The sequence below is a fragment of the Notolabrus celidotus genome, chromosome 23 (assembly GCF_009762535.1).
Source record: "Notolabrus celidotus isolate fNotCel1 chromosome 23, fNotCel1.pri, whole genome shotgun sequence".
NCBI lineage: Eukaryota > Metazoa > Chordata > Actinopteri > Labriformes > Labridae > Notolabrus > Notolabrus celidotus.
The window spans coordinates 7678409-7692862 of record NC_048294.1 but is presented as its reverse complement, the minus strand read 5'-3'; the positions used below and the strand labels follow the sequence as shown (position 1 = coordinate 7692862).

Below are 14454 nucleotides of genomic sequence, written 5' to 3'. Positions count from 1 at the left end.
CACCTTAATTTTTTTAGTCTTGATTTTTCTCCCCTGCAGTGTGCCGTGGACTGAGGTGACATTCACAAAAGGCCACAGTGAAAAGGAAGAAAGGAAAAGAAAAGGTGAAGGTAGCTTGATTAAAGTTTAGAGTTACAATTTCTCTAAAGTGTGAAAAGGGCATTTGGAATGAAACATATCTTTAAATGCAGAGAGAGTAAAAACTGAAGGTAGGGGAGGGTGAAATGTTTCTTCAGTTCGTGTTGTTTTCAAAATTTCGTCCCCACAAGAGGTGACATGACATATTTTTTTACTTAAGAACAGATGTCTGAACTTTTGAAGCCACACTGTTAGAATTATTGGACAATTTAAAAAGTCAGATAGCTATATATAAGCTAAACCTCATTGTTTTACATTAATCCATAAATTGATTTGAAACACAAACTGCTAATCCCATAAGTACGTCCTTACAGCTTCTTCTTTAAACTACCACAAACATATATTTTGTCTTTGGTACTGCAGTTTGTTGGCTTTTATAATTCCACATGCTGTTTTGTTTCATAGTTAAAAACAGTTTCTGCCTCAGCATCAATCTTTAGATGTGTTCAGGGTTTTGCATTGAGAGCCATTCACCCCCGCCTAATAAATGTAGACACTTTGTGATGATAGTAAAACCACATCACAGCGCAAGCTAACGTGAGCTCAACTCTTCTGCAAACACCAACAGTGGAACTAAAGACCTCTGATCCTCTCTGGTGCAAACTGTTTAATGTGAGGCAAAGAGGAAAGAGAAACTTTCCCCCCTCGCCAACATCATCCCTGATTCAGCAGGAGATAGGACTTCCCTTTGAGCTCGATTGAATCAGTGCAGACAGGAAATTCAATTCAGCTTGTTTGTGGAATAAATGTCGAGAGAGAACTCATGTGATGGTGCCCTTTATTTGCTCTTTAACTTTTAGTTTCAGATCTGGCGTGATTCAGCCCGGAATAAAATAAAAAATCCAACTATTTGAAATGTCAACTTTTTCACAATCACACAAAAGTTTCTTTGTCTCTATCCTTTCTTTAGTTTGGATACAAGCTTAAAGCAGAACACTTCAATCAAGAACACTTCCTGTTGAAAACCGATAAATTGTTGTTCCATTAGGGTTGTATGCCTCAAAGTTTACCAAAAGTCTTGTGCAAACCATTTAGAATCTTGTGAACACACAGTTGTTCTTGTTTGACCAAATTGATATCTTGTGCAAAAAATTGAAATCTTGTGTGAAAAAGTTTCTATCTTGTGCACACACAAGGTCGTATCTTGGGTAAATTATTTATCTTGTGCGCATTAGTTAATATCTTGAACACCCAAGACAATTTCTTGTGCAAAACAAGATGAGATTTTGGGTGAACTTGTTGATATCTTGAGTAAACTAGTTATCTTGTGTTCAAAAGTTAATGTCTTGTGCACACAAGGTAATATCTTTTGCAAAAACAAGTTGCTATCTTGGGTGAATGAGTTATCTTGTGCACACAAGGTGATATCTTCTGCAAACAGGTTGATTGCTTGGGTTAATGATTTATCTTGTGCACAAAAGTTACTATCTTGTGCAGAATAAGTTGATATTTTTGGTGAACTAGTTACCTTGTTTGAAAAAGTTACTGTCCTGTGCAAACAAGTTGATATCTTGTGCAAAGAAGTTCAAATCTTAGGTGAATAATTAATCTTGTGTGAAAAAGTTCCTATCTTGTGCGGACACGGTAATTTCTTTTGCAAATAAGTTGGTATCTTGAGTGAACAAGTAATTATGTGTGAAAACGTTACTATCTTGTATGCACAAAGTGATATCTTGTGCAAACAGGTTGTTATCTTGTGTGAACGAGTTATCTTGTGCTAAAAAGTTACTATCTTGAGCACAAAAGGTGATATCTTGTGCAAACAAGTTGATATCTTGGGTGAACATGTCATCATGTGTGAAAAAGTTACTATCTTGTGCACACAAGGTGATATTTTGGGTGAATAATTATTCTTATGAGAAAAAGTTCATATCTTGTGGGCAAAAGGTGATATCTTGTGCAAACAAGTTGATATCTGGTGAGAACAAGTCTGTATCTTGTGCAAACTAAGTTATTATCTTGTGTACAAGATGACATTTTATGTACAAGTTGATCACCTTGTGCAAACAAACCATGATCATGTGCAAACAAAGTATCTTTTGCAAACTCCAGAACACAAGATTACTGTTTTTCACAATAAATATTTTCTTCACACAAAATATTGAACGTTTGCATTTCATAATCATGTTCCTAGGCCAGTAGACACAATGGTGAGGCCAATGATCTTGAAAAGCTAAATTTACCACTGGCCAAACCCCTGAAACCTTAATGAACCTTTGATTTTCACTCCATCCATTCATGTGAGCTTAATAGATATTTTTTCCTCTCTTAAAATTGATCATCAGTTAAAAGGAAGCTCATATAAAACAGGATAAACAGGAAGTAATGCATGATGACTTTACCATCAATTAAGTCATAACAGTTCCCATCCTCAGCACTGATTGATGGATGTTGCTTATCATGACAAAGTTAAATATGAAAGTTGTTTAATTATCTTTGAAGTTAAACTGTGATATCAAACAAACGGTGACACTGAGCCTCTAAATGACGGTCTGCTCTGATAGAACTCATCCTTTGATTCATTTCTCTCTATGTTGGTGACATTTGAGAGCTTTAATTATGACTGTTGGTTGTGAACTAATTTGTGTGATCTCTGGTTCTTCTAAACAGTAATCATGAGTGTGTGGATTTTTGAGGACTTACAGCCCCACATTCACGTCCTCATTGCAGGGAGTGTCTAAGCAGAGAGGAGTGTGTGCCCGACTGATGATAACAACGAAAAAAACAAAACTTTGTGCTGATGTTACACAACCACTGTCGTATCTTCCTCCGCCTGGTCACTATGGAGGTGTTGCTCGGGCGACCGTTGCTGGGATATGACTCAGCGTTTTGTCCGTCAGACTCACACCTCCTTCAGAGACGAGGGATACGTTCACACACATCACTCAAACAGGTGGCGGGCAGGTGGATGGATATGGAACAAAACGTCCACAAAGAGCCGCTTCAACACAACACAGAGCTTCCCTCAAACATGGAGACCGTCTGATACAGACACACTGAAGTCATGGAGCAATACTGAGATATACCTTAAGACCTGAAGGTGACATCAAAGTCAGACTAATTCAAATAATTTAGTTACCTCTATCTTATACTGCTTCCTCACATTTCGTCATAATTCCAGCCTTCAGTAGGTTAAAGAAACAATTCTTAGATCATGACTTCATCCATTTTTTACTTTCATGAAATCACTTAGTCATTAAGTGGATTCAAACAAACTTTCATTAGAGAGTCTGAGTAATTTAATTCACATTCAAACCAACATAGAGTTGCCTTCTTTGTGTCTAACTTGCAGTCAAAAAAATATATTACTGTTTGATTTATGACCAGAAAAAAAGTAAAGTAAATAAAACCGAATTTTCAGAATTTTCCACTTTAGGGTGTGAAGAAAGGAAAATAAATGTGCTGACAAAATTCAGAAAAAAACTCAAGATCCAAGTCGTTAATCTATGAGGAAAATAATAAAAACTGTGTAAGAGAAATATGATTATTCTCTGTGGTTATACAATCTGAATTTGAGGGGGAAAAGCCAACAGCCACAGTGTCCCCGCCTGTCAATCAAGTCAGCTGTGCCTCTCATTGGAAGACTCGTAATCTCAATATCTTTGAAAATTGCTGCGTTAGAAAAAAATTCACCCCCGTACAGTGTGTGCCGATTGAGAAATGAGCTATCCAGACTACACTCGTTTCTTTGTACCAGGCTGTAAACATGTTTATTTCTGCTGTAAAGCTCGGCGATTTTGAATTGGTGTGTATGTGGTTTCTGGTGCTTACAGAGCTAGCCTCAAGTGGACACTCGATAAACTGCAGTTTTTAGCACTTCCGCATTGGCTTCAATTCTTGCGGCTGGAGGTTGACATTTTTGACATTTGCTTGTTCTTAGCTCAAGCCCTAATCAAAGAAAATTACTGGTTTCCTGTACTTCCGGTGCCAGCCTCTAGTGGACACTTGAGTAACTGCAGTTTTTAACACTTGACCGCAATAATGAACATGAGCTTAATAGTCTTATTGTTATTTGGGAGAAGTTAAAACTCTTTTTGGTTCATTATGATCAAAACTTGAGACAAAAAATTATTATATTGGCCCAAAAAAGTTATAATTAATACATCCTTAACTTTCTTATCATTTAATAATTCAACACCTTAAACGTTGAGAAATAGTGAAATAATTTGCTGCAGTACAAGATGTGTGCAGTTCTGTGTGTAGTTTGTTTGCATTGGCCTGGAATCCTGGTTATGTATTCAACATTGCGAGTCATGCTGCGAACACGCGGCTGTCTCGAGGAGGAACACTGCTGAAGAAAAATATCAAGCAGCACTGAAGATAGATGAAGTTGCTTCTTTCAAAAACTGAAGGCTGAAAGATGAATAATAGATGTCCCAAAAGGAAGAAAAAACACAGTCATTGTAGAACTGCTTTTGTGTGTGTGTGCATGAATGTGTGTGTGTGTGGTTGTGTGTGTGTGTGTGTGTGTGTGTGTGTGTGTGTGTGTGTGTGTGTGTGTGTGTGTGTGATATCAATGAGGCTTTGTCAGATATCAATTTCCTTCAGCCTACGCCAGTCTGGGAGTATTATTTTCCCAGGGAGGCAGCAGAGGATGCATCCTAGAATTAAAAATGGAGTCTGCTTTAAATCGTACAGATCCATTGTGTGGTGAAAATCAAATCATGATACAAATACAGATACCTTAACTTATATCTGTAAAAAAAAAAACTTCAATGCTACTGTGATATAAATAAACACAATTACCACCAAATGCCGACACTATGCTAGCTTACTCTCGGTGCTAGCACTGCCCTGTTGTTGTTGTCCCAAGATTATGTTCCTCAAACCAGCAGATACTTGAGGACTAATTGGTTTCTGTATTAGATCAGTCCTTTAACTGGGACAGTCGCTGAGTCTTAGGGCTTGTGCCAGTACTGGTAATGGAGTGGGATCGTCTCTAATCATCGTCCCTGCTGATGTTTTTCTTGAATATTTCAGGAAGTGAAAGACAAGAAAAGACACTGATTTAGTAAGTAAAAACAAAAAATGTCGCTTTATTTATATTGTCTTTTGAGGTCTAATACACTTTAAAAATATTGGGAGAAAAGAGGTAAACATCCAATGAGACATCAGGACTGTCTGTCTGTGAACGAGCCTTTCTGGTCGGGGTAAACAGACACATCAGGCAGACATAACACAATCAGAGCTCTGATTAAACCATCAGTTAAATCTAATAAGGTAAGCTGCAGAACTGCTTTCACTTTGACCTGTAACCCACATGAGGAAAAAGGAAACCTGCAACAGATTTCTGATAACGCTGCAAGAGCACAGCTAATTATAAATCAATAACAAACAGCTGAACGGTGTTCAGATGAAAAGGGTAACAGCAGGGAAACGTTAACTTGAGTTCATGTTGAACATTAACGTTTGTTAAGTCAGAGACATCTCGTCTGCCAGCACCTGAAGGATTCATCCAGCAATGAGTAACTTTGGAAAGCTCTTCACCATATTCACATGGAGGCCAAATGCTGATAAAATGTTGCACTTCTTTCAGTTGGAAATTGTAAAGCTGAAGGTGATTGGTCAATATTTCAAGGTAAAACAATGCCATTAACAACTATTTAAATATCAACACTCCAGTAATGACAGGTAATATTAACATTTAACCAATTCCTGTATCTAATTTAATTTTTAACGAACCAATTTTAAGCTAAGCTCGAATTTCAGCTAGGACTTTACGCCAATGCTATATCATTTAGGGGTCGACTTATATTGTTTTTTCAGGGCAGACTAATATCAGTCGACCCCTAAATGTTATATTAGCATTGGCATATGTTTCTAGCTTAAAGACCAGCTTAGCTAAAGGTTAGCTAGTTAGCTTATTAACAGATATTTGGAACCAATAAGCATTTAAAGTAGAAATGAAAATCTTTTTGTCAAAATGTAGAATTTGGAATATTACAAACTCCACCGAAAGATTCTGTTTGAGGGTTTTTAGCAAATATTTAATCAAAACTCAAACTTTCAACACCACAGATGTGGGACTTCTAGCTGATCAGGTAGTGTTGTGGGCGGGACTTCAGGTGAGACAGAAGGCGTTTTTCGACCGGAGGAACTTTACCCCGGAACTATGTGCTTTTATTCTAGGATCGGATGTTCAGGAGTGGTGAGCCGGGCAAGATAAATTTCACTGTTTTGTACATTTTAATGAAATTTCATTCCCACATTTGTGAAAGAAAAGGATGACGCTTTTGGGGAAAGACTGTGACTAAACCATCAAATCTGATAAAGGTTATTTAAATGCTGAGCCACAGCAAAAGAGAAATGGATTGGAATCATAAAATAAACATATAGTAACCCTCATTTCTGGGGGAAGACATTACATTTTGTTCAGCAGCTCCTCAACATATACATAAACAGTATGTGTGTTTCTAGAGTAAACCAGCCCCCTATAGTGAGTACCAAAAATACCAAAAATTGACATTGAAGTTATTTTTTTAACTTTCATTTGAATTGCAATGTACAACATGTATAACACAGGGGAGCTGCTGTATTTTTGTTGTTAAAATATTACGTTTCAACCAAGTACTGTGTGGTTTTGAAACTTTTGTAGCTTGTTAAAAAGGACATACAGTAAAAAAGAAAAAAAAAATCTATCAAACTTTAGGGGTGCTAGGATTGAATTTAGAGGTGCTTCAGCACCCCCAAAAAACGGGCTAGAAACGCCTATGCTCTATAGGTTATTATGTAATGATTTTACTGGTCCAGGCCGTCCGGCCCGCTTGAGATCAAATTGGGCTGTATGTGGCCCCTGAACTGAAATGAGTTTGACACCCCTGGATTAAACTCACTAAAACAAAAAACACTTAAAAAGGTTTAAAAAAAAAAAAAAAAAGTTGAAAAAAAACCAAGGTATTTGATAGATATGTGTTCTGACTTACACAGAAAAACCTGATTAACAGGGAAAAAATCAGCAAAAATTGGTGTATCATTCAGCCAAACTTTTTCCAGTTTTCAATAAGTTACACCCACAAAAAATACTCACTGATAAAATGTTGCACTTCTTTCGGTTGGAAATTGTAAAAAATAATGAGTTTGACAAAATGTTGTAAGTTCATTGATTCCAGATGAATCAACAAGTGAAAATACTGACAGCTGAAGGTGATTGGTCCATATTTCAAGGTAAAACAATACCATTAACAACTTTATCAACACTCCAGTAATGACAGGTAATATTAACATTTAACCTGTAGCTCATTTTATTTTTAACTAACCAAATTTAAGCTAAGCTTGAATTTAAGCTAGGACTTTATGCCAATGCTAATGCATCATTTAGGGGTCGGCTAATATTGGTTTTTCAGGGCAGATAACAATATAAAACAACCCTTAAACGATACACTAGCAGTAGCATAGATTCCTAGCTTAATAAAGACAAGCTTAGCTAAAGGTTAGCTAGTTAGCTAATTAACCAATATAGAACCAATGTGCATTTAAAATAGAAATTAAAAACTTTCTGTCAAAATGTAGAATTTGGAATCTAAGTACTTTTTCTTTGGACATTAAACAGCTGAAGGTGATTGGTCTATATTTCAAGGTAAAACAATACCATTGACAACTATATCAACACTCCAGTAATGACAGGTAATATTAACATTTAATTTGTAGCTAATTTTATTTTCAACTAACCAAATTTAGTTCCAGTTTTTAATAAGTTACACCTACAACATATACTCGCTGATAACATGTTGCACTTCTCTTGGTTGGAAATTGTAAAAATTAATGAGTTTGACAAAAACTGCTTTAAACTGACTAAAACAAAACACATTTAAAAGGTTTTTTTTTTTTTTAAATTGCAAAAAAAACCAGGGTATTTGATAGATATGTGTTCTGACTTACACAGAAAAACCTGAATATCAGACAAAACAATCTGCAAAAATTGGTGTATCATTCAGCCAAACTTTTCCCAGTTTTTAATAAGTTACACCCACAAAAAATACTAATTTTAAGGAAAATAAAATTGTTGGCAAGGAGGCAAAATGTAGCCTCCAGTGCTCCTCTTAAAACAGCACCATGACACAGCCAGCATGGTAACCAAATCAAACGGTCCTTTTGCAGCACTTAGCTGTGCAAAATCTGTCGTTACATCTGCATTACACGGTGAAAATCTCCCCGGAGAGTGGAGCACATTAACCGGGGAACGTGTGAAAGCAGCTTCACTTGGCTGCAGCTCAGGGCCTCACTCTTCTTACAGCGTGAAATAAAGCACAGATGTAGCAGACATGGAGGAAACACACACAGCTAACTGTGAATCCACACAGACACGGCTTTAGCTTTTGAAGCTAACTGTGGAACAAGCTAGCACCTGTTTGTCTGCAAAAACAAGCCCTGAGTTCTGGATGGATGGCCTCGGATGGAGAGACACACACAAGCTAATGTGAACCGCCATGACTGTTAATTTAAAACAAAAAAAAAGCCCACGAAGAAGAAACATCACGTACCTTCCTGATGCCTCAATTCCAGCTCGAGCACGACAATGCATCCTTTATTCCTGAGTGGAAACGCTGATTTCTGTTTCCTAAACGAGTGGATTTGACATTCTCCTCCTCATCATCATGGTGTTTTCTTTTTTCAGTCCCATTCCTAGTGTGTCAGTGACGTTCACTTCCTGTTTCCCATCCCAGCAAGCAGCAGGCAGAGGCAGCAGGAGAAAGCAGACCCTCCACCCTGAGACCCTGAGATAGTAAGAGAGAGTCAGGGAGGAGGAGAGGAAGAATCAATAATTCATCCAGTCACTGCAATCAAACCACTGGTATAAAAAAACAAGAGACACTCAGTCTGTGCTAGTGCATGCTGCTGTGTGAAGCAGTGATTTATAGATAGATAGATAGATGGATAGATGGATAGATAGATAGATAGATAGATAGATAGATAGATAGATAGATAGATAGATAGATAGATAGATAGATAGATAGATAGATAGATAGATAAACTTCCCAATATTAACCCCAGAAGAGAAACTGTCAGTTCTCCAGGGGGAAGGGTCAGCAGCTCCTCTGGCTGCTAAATATGTGTCTGCCTGTCACAGCCTGAGGGACGCACCATCCCATGGTGTTTGATTTTGGGTGGAGGTTTTGTGAGCGCGCCGCATCGGGTGAGGACATTGAGATATGCTGTATAGGTGACACCATCGTTCATTAATGCATATAAAATATGTAATATATGGTTGATATGTATGTGATGAATATAATATGTAATGAATATGGTGTGTGATTAATATATATACAGTGAGTGTAATGTGTTGTGAATGTATATAATGTACTGTATGAATTTATGTGCTTTGGCAATAACATCGTGTTGTTCATGCCAATAAAGCAAATTTGAATTGAAATTGAAAAATTAGATGGATAGATAATTAGATAGATAGATAGATATTCCTTCATTCGTCCCACAACGGTGGAAATTTGAAGTGTTACAGCAGCAAAGTAGATAGTGCAAAACAGTATAAAGTAAACAAGACCATAAAAAATATCAATTATTAAAAAGTTATTAGCAATTCAAATTAAAGAAGTCAAAATAAGCACATCTTATGATGTACATATACAACCAAATGAGTACATTTACAAATATTTACAAAACCAGTGATGGGGTGAAAATGTGCACAGACTTGTAGCAGGTTAAAAACAGTGTACAGAACAGAACCGAGAAGATGGGTAGAAAAACTTATTGCAACATGTAAGAAGAAAGGGATGAGTAATTATTGCACGTTATTAAATAGATTGGGGAAATATTGCACATGAGTCCGATTTGGTGATGTTGATTGGAAAGTCTGACCACTGCAGGAAGAAAAGACCTGAGGTATCTCTCCATGAGACACCTTGGTGAAGAAGTCTGTCACTGAAAGAGCTTCCCAGTGTTGTTATGATCTCCTGCAGGGGGTGTAACGTGTTGACCATCAGAGAAGACAGCTTTGCTATCATTCTCCTGTCAGCCACCACCTCCACCACCTTATTGATTTATATTTATTGTATTGCACATATAAAAGAACAAAACAAAACATCAATGCTCAATAACAAAAGCCAAGATAATATAATCCTAGAATTATATGTGACCTCTTGTTTATCTAGAAGCCAAAGATCTTCTGTTGCACAGTTATGATCTGGTTTTCTTCCTCTGGCCAATGAGGTCGGTCGATTCAAAAATATCCCAGAAGAAAACAGACTCTGAGTTGTGTGATTTGAATGAAGTGGAAACAAAGTCCCATTTTCTTTTTTACTGTAAAAACTATTATGACCTCTGAGAGATATTGATTCAAGAAATTGCCTGTAAACAGCCGGAAATATTGTGTTGTGGACAGATGTGCAAAAACTAGAATGGTTGTTTAATTTTGACGTGTTTAAACTTGCTTATTTGATCTCAAAAGCCTGGAAAGAAGACAAGATAGACTTTTTAAGTAGTTTGCATTTTTACTTTTAAAACTGAGCAGCGGTGGAAGGTTAAGCCGGTTTGTTACTTTGTTTGTGCTTTAGCAACTCTGGGATTTGATCTTCCGACTTAATGACAACTAAACAAGATGAGGTTGATGTTTTGAAGTATGTTTACTATCTTTATATTTATTTTTACACTATAAAGTCACAACTGAATTTGTACATGTGCATTCACCATCATTTACTTTAAATGATAAAGGGGAATGTTTCATTGAATATTCGCAGTTTCCTCCTTTTCCTTACATCCTTACTACCCAACAGCACCACCTGCTGACCAGTGTGAGTAACTCCTCTTATGCACATCATACGCCTGAACTGTGGTTTGACTGCAGAGATGACAAGAGGACTCAAACCTGAGCCAGGAAGTCTGAAAAAGCAGTAAAAGCCAAGGGAAATGATTTCAGCCCAAGCCGCAAATAATGAACTCTGATACTATTTTTATTTCAACAAGATTTGAAAACGTACTCCATGTTTCTCTTGAACTTATTCAGTTTGATTTGACACAAATGTGTGCGTCTTTCCCTCTGTCATACAAAGTTTCAAACCCTCTCACCTTCTTCATTCTGATTACAAAAGCATAAATATGAATCAAACATGAATTGATTTAAAGCACTCATAACGCAGCATGTTAGAAACTGTCAAAAAGGAACATCCTGATTGGCTCGTTAGGTGGAAGAAGACATCCTGTGTAGTTTGTTGTCTCTCAGTGTCCTCCTCCAGTCGTCAAGTCTTCTCCAGGCTCTGATAGAAACTCATGTCCCTGCGGTGCTGTTGGACTGGCATGTTCCTCCTTGTGCTGTTCACCTTCTCCAAGTCAACCTCCACCAGCACCAGGCCTGGTTTCTCCCCCCCACAGTCACCCACAACCTCCCCCCACGGATCCACCGCTAGGGCATGTCCATACGACGAGCGTTTCTCGTGGTGCGGCCCGACTTGTGCTGCCGCCAAGACAAAACACTGGGTCTCAATCGCCCGTGCACGCAGTAACACCTAGGGGAACATACAAAAAATAATAACATATATATATATGTATATAAGACATTTTAAATGGTGTTTGTACTTCTTTGGGATTTGTTGTCTCATCATTACTCATCACACCTCCCAGTGAGCAATTCCTGTAGCTACAGTGAAGGCTGATGGGTAGGTCAGAATTTCAGCTCCTGTCCTTTGAAGAGCCAGAGATAACTCCGGGAATCTCAGATCATAGCAGATTCCAAGACCAACCTGTGACGAGAGAACAGGAATGATCATACAGAGACAAAGACCACAGCCTGGTTTTAATGCCACAACACAAATGAGCAGCCAACATGGATGCAAACCAACCATTGAAAGCTTGATATCTAACTTTCTTTCAGTAATAAAACCTTTTTCGAAAAAGACGAAAAAGTGTATTGTATCTTATTGTATGGTATCATATAGCGTTTAGTATCATATCCTATCAAATCATGCTGTTTAGTTTTGCACTGTGTGGTATGGTACTGTATTGTATCATATTATACTGTTTAGTATTGTATTATATTGTAAACGTTGTGTTTGGTAAAGTATTGAAATATAGAAGAGTATTGTATTATGTTGTATCGTATTATATCATAGTGTATCAAAACCATATTATATTGTATCATACGGTGTCATATCTTATCTTGACTTATCATATGGTATCATATTGTATCGTAACATATCGTATCACACCCTATCCTATCGTATCTTATCTTATCATATCGTATCCTATTGTATCATATGGTATAATATCTTATCTTGACTTATCGTTTGGTATCATATTGTATCATACCCTCTTGTATTGTATCGTAACATATCGTATCATTACCTATTGTATCGTATCATAACATACCCTATTGTGTTGTATCGTATCGTATTGTAACATATCGTATCATATCATATCTTATCTTGTCTTATCATATCGTATCATACCCGATTGTATCATACAGTAACATATTACACCCCATTGTATTCTATTGTATGGTATCATACAGTAACATATCTTATTGTATCGTAACTTATCCTATCATACCCTATCGTATCTTATTATATCATACCCTATCATATTATATTGTATTGTATTATACCATATCGTAACGTATCGTATCTAGTGTACAGTGTATAGTATCATTTAGTATCCTATTGTAATCGAGCATATTTAAAGCTATACTAAGTGTTGATTATTCTCTCATGAAATGACACCTTGCCGATGGGAGTTTGAATTGGAGGCACGAGGGCAGGCCCAGGAATGGTGAAGGCGCTTTCTTTAAGGGATACACCTTTTTCTGGCAGCTCCACATCAAACAAATGGGACTTCCTGTAGACCGAAGCTATGTCACCTGTGGAGGCAGTGACAACATGTCAGTGTCACTGTATTTCATATGGAAAAATGAAGTTTCAAACATGGAACTAAAGCCTTAAAAGTAATATCTAGTTTCTTAAAGCAGTTTTGATCTTCGGTTGTTGTGAGAGAGTGTATACAAAGACATGTTTAATAAAAGCTACCTTTATCATTAATAATGATGTGACTGTTATAGATTCGTCTGTCAGACTCCCAGTCGTGTCCTCGTTCGTGAAATCCTCCAAGAGAGAGCCACACTTCCAGCTTCCTGGAAGAAGGAGAGGTTTAAAAGTCATACAGAAATCCCAAACACGTATGAATTATCATTGAAGCCACAAATTTCCTCAGAACTGAAACACAAAACATTTTACCTACTTGGCCAGCTGAGTGTACTGTGAGATGGTGTCTCCTGTCAGGCTCTCAGACAGAGATAGAGTCTCCTCTCGACTTGATCCGATGTAGTCAAAGCCCTCAGGCAGGAACACCATGCTGGCCCCCTGAGCCTTGGCCTCCTCCACCAGCTGTTTACAGGCAGAGAAGTTAGCCTGTTTGTCCGGGGTGGCTGTTACCTGACACACCGCAGCCACGGGGCGAGGACGAGTCGACATCCTGCACAGAGAGGTCGGCGTTGTTATGTTCAGAGAAGAGAGGCTGCATGCCAGGTGAATATATCAGGTCAAACATGGTTTATCATTAACTGCACTAGTTAATCTGTCAGATATCTGATGCACATTATAGTGCAGCATTCTACGGATAACTAACTTAAAATATGTCTCATTAAATGTCAAGATTAAAAACTGAATACACCTCCATATGTTCCCTGTTTAGGACTAGTTATTAGATATATGAACACACATTTCCTTGTCAGAATAGTAAACACACCTGTTCTGCAGCTTGATCTGTTGTCTCAGATACTTTGCAGATGTTCCCACAATGCACCTGGCTGTTAACATTGGTCCAAACGACTCCCACAGCACGTCCCCTCCACTGTTTAGTCCATGTTAGTGTCACATTAAATTAGATTCTGTTCAATGTGCTGCAGAAGGGATCAGCCGTGGTTCCTTCTTCTTCTTCTCTGTTCTTTATCCAGAAATGAGGCACAACACCTCCACCTGCTGGACAGCATATTCCACAGAACATTGCCTTTGTCATCTGAGCTTGGGGGTATTTGTATCTGTGCTATGAAAAATTAGTCAAACATACTAGTTGGTTATTTGTTCAGCGTAAATGTTCTTTGAGTAAATTATTCAAGTCCAATTCAAGTAGTTATTATGCCTTTTGGTTGTCCATAAGGGGGGGAACTGTCATTAGTCATTTGATTATTTTGTGTCAGGTGTCGTGTAAATGTAAGATATTTTAGGGGGAATCTGAATGTATTTGAATTTGTGCTGGAAAAGTAATCTAAAAATGGAGAAAAAAATATTTATTTTATTAGTTTTTCATCATCAAGTAGCCTAACTAGGGTTTGGTCATCTAAATAAACTCATAAGTCAAATCATGTCTGTCACACTC

General features: G+C 37.5%; 2 protein-coding genes across 4 annotated transcripts in view; both read right to left on the bottom strand.

The window, feature by feature from the left end:
- clcn3 (chloride channel 3) overlaps positions 1-14454 on the bottom strand; it is a 99245-nt gene that overhangs the window by 42741 nt on the left and 42050 nt on the right. For all 3 annotated transcript variants that reach the window (XM_034676186.1, XM_034676189.1, XM_034676188.1), the window contains exon 3: positions 8619-8852. The gene's annotated coding sequence lies outside the window, so the exon portion shown is untranslated. The remainder of the gene's footprint in view (positions 1-8618; positions 8853-14454) is intronic.
- nit1 (nitrilase 1) lies at positions 11022-14401 on the bottom strand. The gene is made up of 6 exons (XM_034676198.1): positions 13825-14401; positions 13318-13551; positions 13107-13210; positions 12804-12940; positions 11703-11828; positions 11022-11594 (listed from the first exon to the last, which is right to left on the bottom strand). The coding sequence occupies exons 1-6, from the start codon at positions 13893-13895 to the stop codon at positions 11328-11330; spliced, it is 939 nt and encodes a 312-aa protein (XP_034532089.1). The 5' UTR covers positions 13896-14401; the 3' UTR covers positions 11022-11327.